This window comes from Otolemur garnettii, unplaced genomic scaffold (genome assembly GCF_000181295.1).
Source record: "Otolemur garnettii isolate 467f Iridium unplaced genomic scaffold, OtoGar3 scaffold00001, whole genome shotgun sequence".
Taxonomy (NCBI): domain Eukaryota; kingdom Metazoa; phylum Chordata; class Mammalia; order Primates; family Galagidae; genus Otolemur; species Otolemur garnettii.
The window spans coordinates 29,487,381-29,502,344 of NW_003852396.1; the positions used below are offsets into that span (position 1 = coordinate 29,487,381).

The window sequence follows — 14,964 nt, forward strand, 5'->3', positions numbered from 1 at the left end:
AGGGGTCCTCAAACTTTTTAAACAGGGAGCCAGTTCACTGTCCCTCAGACTGTTGGAGGGACGGACTGCAGGCCCTGGGACAAGTCGGCTGCTAAGCAGGACAGGCAGAGGCAGCAGAAACACCTGGCAGGCTGGATAAATGTCCTAGGTGGGCCGCATGTGGCCTGTAAGCCGCAGTTTGAAGACACCTGCTCTAGAGGCTTGCCATGCAGATTAAACAGGGTGCCAATATAAGCAAAGTCTGCAGCTCAGACCTGGCCCACAGCACTCCCCAGGCACAAACACACAGGCCCTACTCTGCCTCCCTGGGGCTCTGGCTCTGGAGGAAAGATACAGCCCCAGTCAAAGGCAGGCATGGTGCACCAAGGACTATGATAGCACTCTGTAAGGTCCTTTCCACCAGGACCCTGCTATGCTGCCCTCTCCTCAGAGCTCCCAAGGCCCCTTCACAGCCTCAGTCTACCATGGGTGTCTGAAGGGCCCTATGTGTTGGTTTGGCCTCAGCTGAGGACCAGGTTGAACCCAAGATCACATCCTACGTTTCCTTGCTGCCTCCAGGCCCTTTTTCATGCTGTTTCCATGGTTAGCCTTGAGCAGCACCTGTCTCCCCAGGCACAGGCAGGCTGGCTCTGCCCAGTTGTGTGTGGGAGGATGAGTGGGGCTAGGCCTGGATTCCCCAAACCCACCAGCTCAAAGATCTCTCTATACCCTGAATGCTGCAAAGAACCAAACAGACACAGTTCTGATACAATTTTTCTACTTTGGGGAGAGTGAGGAAACAAAAAATAAACAAAGTACTATACTCTGCCCAATCTATACTTTGTTTACAACCAACAGGCCAGGTCCTGCCAGGCCTTTTTCCCCATTAAATCCTGAGGCCACCCCCTGCTGCTCTGGAGCTCCATGGTGCCAAGGGAAGCAGTTCTTCGGGCTTCTGGACCAGAGCTCCAGCTTAGGCAGGGTGAATTGTGGCCCTAGTGCCAAAGTACAACCTTTCTGCCCTGGTCCACGCTCACCACACAGCTCCCGGAACAGCACCAGGCCACAGCGTTGATAGCAGCACTGAGGAAAGGGAGAGGCAGGCTTCAGGAAGCATCAGGAGCTGGGCCTGCAGCCTGGCTCTGCCTCTCACTGTTGGACATGGGCAGCCTGTGGCCCCTCTCTGGGCCTGTTATCTCATCTGTGACAGGGTTGTGGTGAAGACAGACCCAGTATGTGTGGAAAGGTACCTTCAGAACTATGATGGGCTCTGGTGTGTGTAGGGAGAAGGCTGGGGATTCTAGGGTTCCAAGTATATCAGAACCTGGAATTGGCTCAGGAGGAATGAGGCCAGGCAGCACTGGCCCTGGAGCTGGGGTAGGCAGATGAGGGGGTGGTGGCCATGCTCACCAGTGGGGTCCCCAAAGGCTGCTCTCCAGCTTCCCAGTATCTACATCCCAGATGTAAAGAGCTCCATCCCAAGAACCTGCCAGTGCATAGCTTCTGTCCGGGCTGCAGTGGCCATAGCAGAGCAAAAGAACAGGGCATCAGAGGGGAGAACTCCCACAGGGTTAGATTGGGGCACACTTAGGCACAGGTATATGCTCTCACAGACACACCTGAACACAGCTTTGGTCCAGTCAGAGCCACACCTGAAGCCATCAGCCCTGAGGAGAGACAAGGTTGGGGTCAGAATGGAGGCAGCCACCAGTCCCTCTCTAAGCTCCTCTCTCTGTCAAGGGGTCGGGTGTCACAGCAGGACCTGGTCTGGAGGGGCTTCCAGGGAGAGCACCAAGAGGGCCTTTTATAGGAGAGGCTCAGCCACCCCAGCAAAGGCTACAGAATCAGCAGGCACAAGGCTGGTACCTGAATACCTGACGGATATTGCTGACCCGCAGGTCGATGACTTTGAGTGTGTCATCTCGGGAACAGCTGAGCAGATGTAGCTGGTCATGGCTGAGGCTCAGGGAGGTAACCCGGCCCTGAACAGGGATGACCTGGATGCAGTGAGGGCCCCTTAGGAGGAGGGACAAAGACAGGGATAAGGAATAGCTACTAGCCATGGCCATTCCAGACAGCAAGAGGCCGAGTGTGGCAGTTTTCCCAGCTAATAAAAATCCAGAAGCATCCCAGGGCCTCTGATCACTGGGGCCAAGGCTGACAGTGACTGTCATCCCTGCTTTTGGCAGCAGCCAGCTCCCTTCATTGAGGAATTAAGCAGACTCTAATTCAACAGCCAGAGAGCCCCTGAAACCCTTGGGTCACTAACACAAGCACTGGAAGGAAACCAATGAAAAGTCTGTCTTTAAGAATATGAAAGAGAGGGCGGTGCCTGTGGCTCAGTAAGTAGGGCACTGGCCCCATATACCAAGGGTGGCAGGTTCAAACCCGGTCCCGGCCAAACCACAACAAAAAAATAGCCGGGCATTGTAGTGAGCGCCTGTAGTCCCAGCTACTAGGAAGGCTGAGGCAAGAGAATCACCTAAGCCCAGGAGTTGGAGGTTGCTGTGAGCTGTGACGCTGCCATAGCACTTTACAGAGGGCGATAACATGAGACTCTGTTTCAAAAAAAAAAAAAAGAACGTGAAAGAGGGGTGGCGCCTGTGGCTCAAAGGAGTAGGGCGCTGGCCAAAAACTGCAAAAAAAAAAAAAGAATGTGAAAGAGATCCTGGAGAACATTTAGAGATTAATAAATATGTAATAAATAATAAATAAATAAAAGTGTAAAAGAGAGAAGGACAACTACAAACAGCAATCGCTGAAGACCAGTGACTGAAAGCATGAGGCAGACCTAGCATCAGCTCTGGTTTTGCTTTTATAAACTGTCCAAACCCAAAGTGAGGCTCTTAGGTCTAAAAAATAACTAAAGGAACTTTTTTTCCTTTTGGTCAAAAAGCAATAACTAAATGGGCAAAGGTGCTTCCCTATCTTTGCTGCAAGGACCAGGTACAGTCCAGCATTGGACAGACAGCCACTAGGTTAGTGGCACTTTCTTGGGAGAGCTGGGCCCTCAAGGGGCAATGTCCAGACAGGCCATCAGCTGACAGTGCCATCCCCACATATTCACTTCCCCAAGATGCCACCATGACTCCTGCTGCCACGGCCAAGAGAAAGGAATGAGAGCTTAAAAGCCTTGCCCAAGCCCCTACCACCTGACATACAACCTGAGCCTGTCACCTGCTATCCCAGAACCGGATCTTCTGGTCATTGTGGCCACTAATGATGATGTGGTCCCCACATACCACGTCATTACAGTAGGAAAGGACGTTGATAGTCCTGGAGCCTGGGGAACAAGGAGCGAATCTAGGGTCTCAGAGGATAGTTGTCAGGAGCCAGCCCATGGGACATATGGAGAAGCTGAAGCCCAGAAGGGCAGTGCCTACCAAGACTAAAACCCAGGTCTGCTGCCTTCTGGGCCAGGGCTCATTCTACCCCTTCACTGTCCCAGAGCCTAAGATCACTAAGAAACTAGGCAGAAAACATCAATGGAGGATAGAGGAGGGCCTTGGGAAGTTTTACTCTAAATGGCTGTGAATCTCAGACCCACCCCCAGAGAGCAGGGTGAGGTCACTCCTACCCTGGCAGGGGGTTCCAGGATGGTGGGGAGGGATGGTAGGGGCAGGGCCTCACAGTAGGCGCGACCGAGGTCCCACTCCTTCACAGTCCGGTCTCGGCTCCCAGTCACTGCGTGGTGCCTTGTTAGCTTGAATTTGGCAGCTGTCACCTTGTCCTTGTGCCCAGACAGTGTCTCCTGCCACCCCATCCCAGATACGGTCAAGGACATGACCAAGATCCCATAACAGCACCCCCAGTCCTGAAGTATGACCCCGACCCCCAGACTTCCTCCCCAGTCAGCCTCACCTTGGACTGTATCTCCCCCACCTTCCAGAGATGGGCAGCCCGATTATAAGTAGCTGCTAAAACCTGGGAGCCCTAGAGAGAAGAGTGGAAGAGAGGTGGTGAGATGGGGGCGGTAGAGGCCAGAAAGCTGGGGTAGGGGATACCCCAGAGCTCCCCATGGCCTGGGTCACCGAGGCAAACAGGGGAGCTTCAGGCCCAGGGAGGAGGACTATGTGACAGCCTAAGGGCCAGTCCTAGGGTCCCCGTGACATGACCTCAGGCAGAGCCCCCACACGCCCAGTGTCAAGACTGAGGGGCAATCCTGCGCCACTAGAGCAAATTCCCCTCACCGAGGGATCGAAGTCCACACTGGTGATGCTGCCACCAGCTCCTTCAAGGGTCTGGTTGGCCTTCAGGCGACCTAGGGAGACCAGGAGAAGAGCAGTTGAAATAAGATCAAGAACTTCATGAAATAGAGGAATTTGGATTGACAGTGAGAAGATCAGTCTCCTCCAGGTTAAAAGACAGAATCCCTGGATCTATTCTGCCTGCCTAGGCTGCAGGCTACATCTCTCTTAACTGCTGGCAGTGAGTCCCTGGTGGCAGCCAGTCATTTCACAGAGAAGGCTAGAGAGGACCAGAGAGAAGGGACTGCCCCTAGGTCACACAGCAAGCCAGGGCCAGGCCTAGACTTGCCTTTTCTAGGAAGCTTCCAGGAGCCCCATATCCACCCCCTACAGAACACAAGAGCTGCCCCAAAACAGATAATCAACTGAGACCTGAGAGCTCGAGTGACATTAGAAGAGGTAGCCTGGTAGAGTCACGACTTGCTCCTCAAGGGCCTGTCTCTATTGGACCTCAAGATAAGGGACCCTCCCCATCTCCCCCCACCTGGGACTATCAGAGCTCAACCCTCCCCTTCTTGCAGGTCTGGACCCTAAGAGCTGGCAGGGCAGCAAGCCCAGAACTCACTCTTGCCAAGGGCTTATTTAGGCACTAACCACAGAATGTTCCAGGAGGGGAATACAAGGAGGTCAGAGACCCTTACCCAGCAAGAAACACCCTAAGGATAGGGTATGGAGAGAAAGCACTAGGTTGGCCTGCAGGGAAGGAATCCTTACCTCCTACAACATTCCAGAGATGGATAAGGCAGTCAGCCCCTCCAGTGGCCAGGAGGCTGCCACTGGGGCCAAAACAAACAGCATTAACCTCAGAGAGGTGGGCATCCTGTGGAGAAAGGGGGAGGTTGGTGCCCTGGGTCATCCCTACACATGCCTCTTGGTGCATGCTCACAGGCTGGCATCTCATGTGTGCCCATGCACGTATCATGTCCCACTGCTGACTTGCTATCCCCAAGCCAAGTCTTTCTAAAACCTTTAATTTCAAACCTGATCCCACCAGGCCTCATCACCTCTGCTTAGACCCTGCAATAGCCTTCCCGCTATGCTTCTCTTCTGGCTGGCCTCCTGTCTCTGCCTCCCCAGTCTGTGCTCCTATTATAGTACACTGGAGTGGTTCCCATCACAAGCTGTGGAGGGCAACCTCCCAACCCTGTTAGGAGCCCAGCCTCACTTCTCCACCCTGCTGGAATCACCCCTGGTGCCTGTCCTTCCTTCTCATTGCTCCACAAGTGCAGCCAACTCCTCCCTCACCAGTACATCCTGAGCCCGAGTAGGAAGTCGGGCAGCCACGCACACAGGAATGCTCTGGTATCGATGCTCAGGGGCTCCCCCAATTGAATGACCTCTCCTCTTCTTGAAACTGGGGTGGGGGAAGGGCAATAAGAAGGCATTCAGCAAAGCCTTCTGACATTGGAGCCTCCAGCTGCCCTGAAGCAGCAACAATGGAAAACAGACATGGCAGGAGGTACAACATGACTCCAAGGTACAGACAGCACATTCCAACCCAGCCTGTGACCCAGGTCAGTGTGGAGATGGGGCAGGTTATGCAGAGACAGATACAGAAGCAGAAAGGGTGGTGGGTGTGAAGAAACTCAGGGCTGAGGTTTCAGTCCGGGCCTTGCTGCTGCTCGGTTCTGTGACTCTGATCAAGTCCCTGACATTTCTGAGCCTCAGTTTCCCAGTTGTCTGGCCTCAGTTTGGAGTTCTTGGTGAGGCCTCTGGATGAGGACAGAGTCTGGGAGATAACTGAGTGGGGCGTGAGGATGAGAGCATACTCCTGGATCCTGCCTCCCGGGTTCAACGGAGACTCACAGACAGCTGGGCACCATATGGATGGACAGGCCAAAGCACACACACAGACCAAGCCTAGACTCAGAAAGCCCAACACAGGGTACCAAGGGGCCCAACCCCTTTACACACATGGTGGCACACTCAGGTACACACACTTACTCCAGAAGTCCCTTCACCACATCCACACAGTGGGACAGCGTCAGGGAGGTGGCTGAGGCAGACCTGGATAGAACCAAGAGATGTGCATGTGCAAACAGATGTCATTCATCTCTACACTTTACTGGAGACCTAGAAGATCATAACCTGGCGAGCATGGGACAAGAACTTGACTTCTCCAAGACCAGGGGAGAGAGGTAACCTAGACCAATCCCAGGAAGGTGGAGGCAGGGAGGGATCTGATAACAAAAGTATTCCCAAGGGTCCGCCATGATGGTAAGAACTGCCTTACCCCCATAAGTGCCCACCAACAAAAGTTCCTGGGAAGGCTAGATGCAATGGCTCACACCTGTAATCCTAGCACTCTAGGGGGCCAAGGAACATGGATTGATTGTCTGAGCTCACAGGTTCAAAACCAGCCCAAGGCAGAGTGAGACACTACCTCTAAAAATAGCCAGGCGTAGTGATGGGTGCCTGTAGTCCCAGCCACTCGGGAGGCTGAGGCAAGACAATCACTTGAGCCCAAGAGTTAGAGGTAGCTGTGAGCTATGAGGCCACAGCACTTTACTGAGGGCAAGGGCAACAAAGTGAGACTCGGTCCCCCTCCTCCCACCAAAAAAAAACAAAAAAAACAAAAAAAACAAAAACTCCTGGGACACTGGGGCCTATGGGGAAGAGAGAAGGCAAATGTGCCCCCAGGCTGGGACAGCACAGGGGTGGGAGGTGAGAGTAGAAGAAAATCCTGGGCTTGTTGAGCAACCTCAGACACAACCAATAAAGAGTGTGTCCTGGGATAGCTTGGCCAACCAGGGCTGCCAAGGACTTTAAGACCAGCATCTCATGCCCCTCCCCAAGGTTCCTTCACTGCCCTGAGGGGACCTGCAAGGAAAGGCTGAAGTAGAAGAGCATCTAGGTTGGGGATTGGTCAGGAGGGGTGGCCTCAATGACAGGCAAACTGAGACAGTTAGGGGAGATAGAGAGGAAGGCACCCGAAGATCAAAGCTCCAATCAGGTTCCATCCGTGTAAACACACATCTACACATGCTCATAAGTCCACAGGCAATCAGGTCTGCTCACCCAAGCTTGTACACATGTGTGCCTCATATCCCTGGTTATGCACACGCTTGCAACCTGTGCCTGCACACACATGCTTGGGACAGCTGAGCCCTGGGCCTTGCTCATAGGTTCTCCCTGGTGGCTCTCATTCACAAGGCTGACACCCCACGCCCAGAGCTCTGCTGAGGAGGGAATGGGCTGAGGGCAGGGGTTGGGATCTCTGAGATGGCACTGACCCCCAGTGGCTCCAGGAAAGGAGGTCAGACCACTCCTAGGAGGTCTGAGCTATACCTCAGCCTCTCTCCAAGCCACCTTCCAACCCAAGAGTGGGCCTCAAGGGCTTAGAGGAAGATTCTGGCAGCCTCAGGGGTGGGACTCAGAATTCTGGGACAGACACCTGGTTCCTCACCTGAAGGGCCTCTTCCACTTCTCACAAGCTTCACTGTCCAGGGGCTCTGGCTCAGCAGCCACGGCCACGGCCTCCTCCCTGATCCCACCGCCTGGGGTGTTTGGCCTCCTGCCAGAGGGAATGAAGTTCAGAGAGGCTGAGGATCCAGGCCTGGGGCTCCCTGCCCCACGGTGGAGGTGTGAATTCCCAGTGACGAGGGGCTCTGTGGGCGCACGCGAGGGATGCACTCGCGCAGGGACCCATGACCACACATCTCTGCACGAATCCTGTGGGCCCCATCTACTCGGGGGCCTGGGGACCCCACAGTGCACCTGTGTAGTCAGACGCACATAGGAAGCGGCGAGAGGCCGAGTACAGCCGGCCGGCTGCAGAGCACAGGGGTCAGGGCCCGGCCGTCCCGGCTCTTACTCGCTGATGCTCACAGTCCGCTTGGCAGCTTTCTTCAGCTCCTGGGACACCTGTGCCTGCTTGGCCCTGGAGGGTAGAAACGCCCGGAAGTGGCGCTTGGGGCGCCCCGGCCTTCAAGCAGAGAGGAGACCCGGCCCCTCTCCTCAGCTGGCGGTTGAGCCCGCCGCCCTGTCCCTCTCAGACGCGGACTGCGAGTCCGGACCCCCCACGGGGCGGGGCCTACCCTCCGAAGGGGCGGGGCCAGGTCCCTCACCGCTCCCGGCGCTCGTTGCACAGGTTGCGCTCCGCGGCGGCGCGCGCCTTGCGCTGCAAGAGCCGCTCCAGCAGGTCGCGCGCCTCCTCCTGGAGCTGGCGCAGTGCCGCCTCCCGGAGTCCGGCGAGCGCGCGCAGCTCCTCGTAGGCTGCCCGCTGTACGGCGTTCCGCGCCTGCTGCTCCTCCACCTGCTGGGCTTGCAGCACCCTCTCCTCTCGCAGCTGCGCCACGCGGGCCTCCAGCGCCGCCAGCCTAGAGGGGGCAGTGGGTTTCGAGACTCCGCCGTCACTGCCTTGTGGGAATACCCGCCTCGGAGCCGAGACAGACTAGCTCAACTCTGAGCGAGCTCTCTCCAACCAATCTTTCGTTCTCAGAGGACTCCGCTTTGAATCCTCTGGTACCAACCACAGTCTTGGGTGGGTGGGGGTATGGGGACACGGACAAAGCTCTAGGACCCGAGCCTTCCAGAACTGGGCGCGGTACCTCGCCAATCAGCCCGCGCCTCACCTGTTTTGCCGCTCCTGCAACTGCAACTCCAGAGTGCCCAGGGCTGCGCTCTTCTCCACCACCTGGTAGGCCATCTGGAAGAGGCGGAGGGGGCAGACAGGTGGGCATGGGCGTCCTCTGCAATGCTCACACCTGGCCTGCAGCCCCGCCCGGGCAAAGGGGGCTGGTGGGACAGTCTGCTACTCCACCCGCCCGCCCCCTACTGAAAAGAAAGCTGAGGCTCTGAGAGGTTTGGGATCTTGCCCAAGGATGCACTGCTGCTTTGTGTAACAAGGGAAAGGCCTGAGGCCCTGGAGTCTGACAAGTCAGTTTCCATCCTAGCTGTGCCACTTAGTTTCTCTGTCACCCTGGGGTAGTCACTGAACCTCTCTAGCAAGAAGAATCTGCTCCATTTCCTCATCTGTAAAATGGGAACAATAGTGCTTACTTCATAGGGTAATGCAGAGCTCTGATGAGGAATAACATTTCAAATGCAGACAAACGTTTTATAGCACTTGCACGTGCCATGCCTTGTTCTGAGTACTCTACACATATTAATTCTTTTAATTCTCATAACACTGTAAGATTGGTATTGCCATTCTCCTTTGACAGGAACATTGACACAGAGAGGTTACAGTGTCTTGCCCAAAGTCACTTTAAGCCACTAAGCCACTTAAGTGGCTAAGTGCCAGAGCTGATATTTGAGCCCAGGCCACCAACTACATTATCATCCAGATAGACTACTGACCTATAGGAGGGGTTCAAGGGATGTGAGTTCTGTTCCCCAAAGCATCTCCAACACTGGCTTCCTGTGCCATCCCCAACCCCTGGCCTTTGCAATCACAAATGTCAGAGAAGAGGGAAGATCCCCTAGCAGAGACACACAAGGCTAAGAACAGAAAGGGACTGTAGGAGCACAGGGCCCAGACTGATTACTGGCGCTTCCCCACCATCCTGAGTGTGAGGTGAGCATCATTTCATCTGTACTCCTGCCTCACTAAGCCCTCCTTCAGCTGACAGCCAAGAGCTGGCAAAGCCCAATTCCCACCTTTTGGTGCTGAGGGAATCAGTGAGAAAGACACAGGGAGTCGTGTCAATGCAGGTGGACAGCACCAACTTTGCTCCCCAATCCACCCTTACCAGGTCCATGTGAGAAGAACACAGGAACAGGTTAGCAATAAGAGCCCCCAGCCTTGGCTTGGGCCAGAGGTACTCAGCGCCTCTGGCCCTTATGTTCCTCACGTCACACTGGGGAGAAATCCCTTGCCTGGGGTCTTTCTTTTTTTTTTTTGTAGACACAGCCTCAAGCTGTCCCCCTGGGTAGAGTGCCATGGCATCACAGCTCACAACAACCTCCAACTCCTGGGCTCAAGGGAGTCTCCTGCCTCAGCCTCCCAAGTAGCTGGGACCATAGGCACCCGCCACAACGCCTGGCTATTTTTTGGTTGCACCATCATTGTTGTTTGGCAGCCCGGGCTGGATTTGAACCTGCCACCTTAGGTGTATGTGGCTGGCACCTTAGCCACTTGAGTCACAGGCACCGAGCCATTGCCTGGGGTTTTTCTCACTGACATCCTCAGCACCAAAAGGTGGGAGATCTTTGTGGTGATGAAATAGTGCTGTATTTTGATGGTTACACACATTTACACATGTGATAAAAAAGGGAAGAACTATATACATACTTTCATAGCAAAATCAGTTTCCTGGTTGTGTGTACTATATTTATACAAGATATAGATAATGGGGGGAAAGGTACACAGGAATTCTCTGTACTATCTTTGCAACTTCCTATGAATCCCTATTTCAAAGTAAAAACTTAAAATAATAATAATGATTAATGCTTACGTTATATGACAAAGTGCTAAGGAGAATTAAAGAAAAAGCCTCCATCCCCATCCCCTGGCATATCCAATGGGAATAGACTGTGTGTCTGGGAAGGAGTGTATGGAAACAAGGGGGCTGTGGGCTCAAAGAGATGCCACAGGTGGCTGGAGAACTCGACTGGGGAGCAGGGCTGAGGAACTTTGGAAGAGCTATCCCATGCTATACTGGGGAGAGGTGGTGAAAGGGGCTTTTTTTTTTTTGGTGTTTGTAAAAGAGGCTCTTACTTTTTATTCTATGATCCTCTATTCTCTCAAATTCTTTACAACAAGCATGTTTTGTGTATTGTTTGCCTTTAATGGAGACCATTTTTGTTACTAAAAGATATCATTCCAAATGCTATATGGAGAATAGATGGGAAGTTCCCAAGGAGTCACCCTCCAGAGAAGGAGAAGAGTAACTTGATACAGGAAACAGAAGTTGATGGGTTTGGAGGCAGAGTCAACAAGCTGGTGACCAACTCAAGACAGAGAGCTGGGAAGAGTCAGAGGTACTTTGACTTTCCAGCATGCATGACAACCACTACAAGCAGTCACAGGAGGGACAGTCCACCATATCCATCACTTAGTCACACACTCATTAATATGGACTGTGGAGACAGGCCTCAAGGATACAACGAGGCAAACCAAAGGCATCCCAGGTCTTAGGGAGCTCACAGCCCAGCAACTGGGGTCAAATGTTTGAGAATCACCTCTTAAGCAAGCATTAAGTTGCCACTACAACAGCGGCTGTGCAGGAGAGGCTCTCAAATGAGTTCATACCCCTATGCCAACAACTTTGTTGGGCAGGTGACTTGGCATGCTGTGACTAGATGTGTATTTACTGGCCCAACACAATCTTCTCGGGAGAACTAGAAGCCCCATAGAGCCAGGTCTTGCCCACTACCACTGCATTCCATTTTCCTTAGCAATAGCAATTATTATTTTTTTTTTTTTGAGACAGTCTTACTTTGTCACCCTTGGTAGAGTGCAATGGTGTCATAACTCACAGCAACCTCAAACTCCTGGGCCCAAGAGATTCTCTTGCCTCAGCCTTCCAAGTAGCTGGGACTACAGGCACCTGCCACAATGCTCGGCTATTTTTAGAGATGAGGTCTTGCTCTGGCTTAGACTGGTCTCGAACCTGTGAGCTCAGGCAATCCACCTGCCTCGGCCTCCCAAGTGCTGGGACTACAGGCACCTGCCACTGCATCCGGCCTAGCACTAGCAATTATTAATAAACACTGAAAGAATGAATGGGGCTGTGCCCATAGTTCAGTGGGTAGGGCGCTGGCCACATACATCAAGGCTGATAGGTTCAAACCTGGCCCAGGTTAGCTAAAACAACAACAACAACAACAACAACAATAGCCAGGATTAGTTGAAATAATGCTTAGCTCAGTGCCTGCAAGGAGTCAAATCTTAAAATGGTGTTGGCCATATTATTACATGTGAGATTGTGAGTCTAATTTTAGATCTGATATCCAAAAAGTAACTGACCAAGATTATGAGCATAGAAGAGAAGGCTGGGCTAGAGACAGACCTGAGAGTCATCAAAGAGACAGTCCCTAAGGCCATAGGAATCATTGTGGTGTGGTGAAAGAGAAGCCAAGAGACTGCTGCATTGTAGGGGCAAGTTCAGGCATAGTGTCAGGTGGAGGGACCACACCCTGCCCATGGACTAAATGAGCTTATTTCTTTAGTTTGCAAATGTTCATAGAGGACAACTGGTGTTAGGCCCTGGGGTAAGGCCTGGGCAAGGGGTGAGGAGTAGAGCAGGCTAAGCCATCTGGATGGGGAATAGGCAGTGAAGCCCCCTGCACACCTCACTCCCTCCAGCTGCTGTCACAGCCTACTTCATCCTATGATGCCAGGGGTGCTTTACCCCTGCCCAGCTTCCAGTCAGTGGGACTCAGTGGGGCTCACTCACTCGCAGCACTAGACTTGGGGAATGCAGCAAACATAGCAAGTACTCCTCACTTGCTGGCTCCCTTGGACCATGTCTCCCAGCCCCAAAGTTCTGGACCCTGGCCCTGCCCCATTCTTAGACCCCTACCCAGCTTACCTCACCACAAACCAGCCGGAGCCCCTCCTCCTTCTCCTGCCACTTCACCCTCAGAGTGGCCAGTGCTGGGACTTGGTCTAAGTCAGGCACTGACTCCTCCTCCCTGCCAACAAATCAGAGAGTGGCTCTCATTGTCCCTCCATTCACCACAATGTGTAAGGCACCCAGGGGATGCCACATAAAAGGCCTGAAATAAGAGCCATTGAATTTCTCCTGGGGAAGATGGAAGTCAGCAAAAAAAAAAGCAAGTCTCCAGAAATGAGCAGTCCATGACTCCTCTGTTCTGGAAGCCCCCAGACCCTGGGTTCCCCAGCCAAGAACCCTCCTCAAGAAGTACCTTGGAACTCTGAGCCCCAACCCATTTCTGGTTCTTATCGTCACTCCTTCTTTAGAATAAGCAGTAAGACCCTTTCTGTAGGCATCAGGTAAGGAACAGGGAGATGGAAAAAGACTGAGAAGGGGAAAAGACAAGAGTGCAGGGTGAGAGGGGAAGGAGATGGGACACATGCAGAAAGATGGACAGAGAAGGGCAAGGAAGACAGGAGATTCTGCACCCCCCACACACACCACCCCTAGGCAGCAGACAGGGGCCAATAAGGTGCCAGGAGAGAACCCAGCATAGGCAGTGGGAGCAGGACCCAGGCCAGGCAGCCCATTGTGACCATGGACATACATACACTCACCAGGGGCCCTGGTGAGTGGTGGGAGTAACATCATTTGGCTCCAGCTGCAGCTTCTCTGAGAACTTGTCCAGCAGCTCGGCCTTCTCTAGGAGATGGTTATCTGGGGGTGCACAGGTTAGCCTAGAGACAGATGCTTTCCAGCAGACCTCTGGCATACAAGTAATCTCTGGCAAAAGAGCTGCAGGAGCCCAGGATTCTGGGCGTGGGAAAGTTTCTAGTAGGGTGGGCTCCGCCTCTTGCCAGAGAGGTATTTGTGCAATGCTACAGGACCTTCAGCCTTGCCACAGACTCCTCACAGCACCGGCCCCCAGGTTCACCCAGAAGAGGACCTGCTCTCCCAGGGACAGAAGAATGGCCACTGCTGGGAGCATCCAGGGATGACAGTGCTGTCTGCTGAGGGTCTTGAAAGAAGGGAGGGCCTTGGGATTGATTCATCCCTGCCCCAGAGAAGAAGAGCTTGGCCATGTTAAATGATGAAACAAGTTGAGCTCCACCTACCTATGTCCTTTGGCAAGTCACTTCCCCTCCAAGGACTCTAATTATCTGGACTAAAAAATAATCCTAACTTCCCCAGGGTTGGTGTAAGGTTGTAAGGTCCCCTCAGACCAGAAAGGAAAGTCCTTGAGCAACCATCCAGCAGACCTGTGTGAGTTTGGTGGTTTGACCCTGAAACACACTGCCTTCCCCCATCCAGGGTCACTTCCTCTTTTCTCATTAGTTGCAGCATAGGATAGGGGTGGTAAGCCCAGGCTTAGCTCCTTAGCTCCCTTCCCTCACCCAGTGCCTTGCCTGCCACCTGGAGCTCATGGGTCTGACCTAGTTCTCACACAAACCCCACCCCAGCCCCCAGGGCACTGCACTTCTACCTCACCAATAAATTGGGGCTCAGGGAGATGACATGCCAAAGACCACAAAGATGAATGGACCTTCAGTCTGTTTGATTCCTCTAGGTCCTCAGACATGCAACTCCCAGAGGGTAGATGGGGGATAACTCCTTCCTCAAACTGGATGGTTCCACTGCCCTTCAGAGCAGTGAAGTGAGGCTGCCTGGATTAGGGGCTTGGCCTCACAAACTTGAAGGGAAGAGGACCAGCAGTTTGGAAGGTGGTTGTGGTTGAACTTTAAATTCCAGACATACAATGTTGTCAAGTGACCAGAGGTGCTATACACAGATGCAGACCTGTTCACCCTATCTTCAACTTTGAACCACCACACCTCTTGACCCACACTTGCCACAGCTTGGGGCCTCATAAGGACTCTTCTAAGGCTGGACTAGGCTGGCACACAGGTGCTCCACAAACCTGCACCCACCTATTAGTGACAGACCCTAAAATTCAGAGCTTTCTCCTTAGAGACTCAGAGTTCCACTCTTTCCCTTGACAGGCCAACAAGTGGCTGCTCTGGAGACTCCCACGTTCCTTAACTGTGCTATTGGGTTCAGACCCTGCCCTGGGAACCACTGGGGAGAGGAAGGCACAAGATACTCTGGCATACAAGTAATCTCTGGCAAAAGAGCTGCAGGAGCCCAGGATTCTGGGCGTGGGAAAGTTTCTAGTAGGGTGGGCTCCGCCTCTTGCC

At 53.3% G+C, this 14,964-nt stretch overlaps 1 protein-coding gene across 6 annotated transcripts in view; it reads right to left on the reverse strand.

The window, feature by feature from the left end:
* Positions 1 to 529: 529 nt before the first annotated feature.
* ATG16L2 (autophagy related 16 like 2) overlaps positions 530 to 14,964 on the reverse strand; it is a 15,449-nt gene continuing 1,014 nt past the window's right edge. Inside the window, exons 2-18 of one of the 6 annotated variants that reach the window (XM_023510113.1) lie at positions 13,387 to 13,486; positions 12,704 to 12,806; positions 8,801 to 8,874; positions 8,294 to 8,545; positions 8,041 to 8,106; positions 7,633 to 7,740; positions 6,171 to 6,233; positions 5,472 to 5,580; positions 4,941 to 5,046; positions 4,170 to 4,240; positions 3,841 to 3,912; positions 3,557 to 3,730; positions 3,144 to 3,262; positions 1,846 to 1,995; positions 1,599 to 1,646; positions 1,390 to 1,491; positions 530 to 1,062 (exon numbers count right to left, since the gene is read on the reverse strand). In XM_023510113.1, the coding sequence (XP_023365881.1) occupies positions 975 to 1,062; positions 1,390 to 1,491; positions 1,599 to 1,646; positions 1,846 to 1,995; positions 3,144 to 3,262; positions 3,557 to 3,730; positions 3,841 to 3,912; positions 4,170 to 4,240; positions 4,941 to 5,046; positions 5,472 to 5,580; positions 6,171 to 6,233; positions 7,633 to 7,740; positions 8,041 to 8,106; positions 8,294 to 8,545; positions 8,801 to 8,874; positions 12,704 to 12,806; positions 13,387 to 13,486 (1,805 nt within the window). In that variant the 3' untranslated portion in view covers positions 530 to 974. Of the gene's footprint in view, positions 1,063 to 1,389; positions 1,492 to 1,598; positions 1,647 to 1,845; positions 1,996 to 3,143; positions 3,263 to 3,556; positions 3,731 to 3,840; positions 3,913 to 4,169; positions 4,241 to 4,940; positions 5,047 to 5,471; positions 5,581 to 6,170; positions 6,234 to 7,632; positions 7,741 to 8,040; positions 8,107 to 8,293; positions 8,546 to 8,800; positions 8,875 to 12,703; positions 12,807 to 13,386; positions 13,487 to 14,964 lie in introns of those variants that run through there. The other 5 variants (XM_003781368.3, XM_023510137.1, XM_012804294.2 and 2 more) reach the window with 5 other exon arrangements.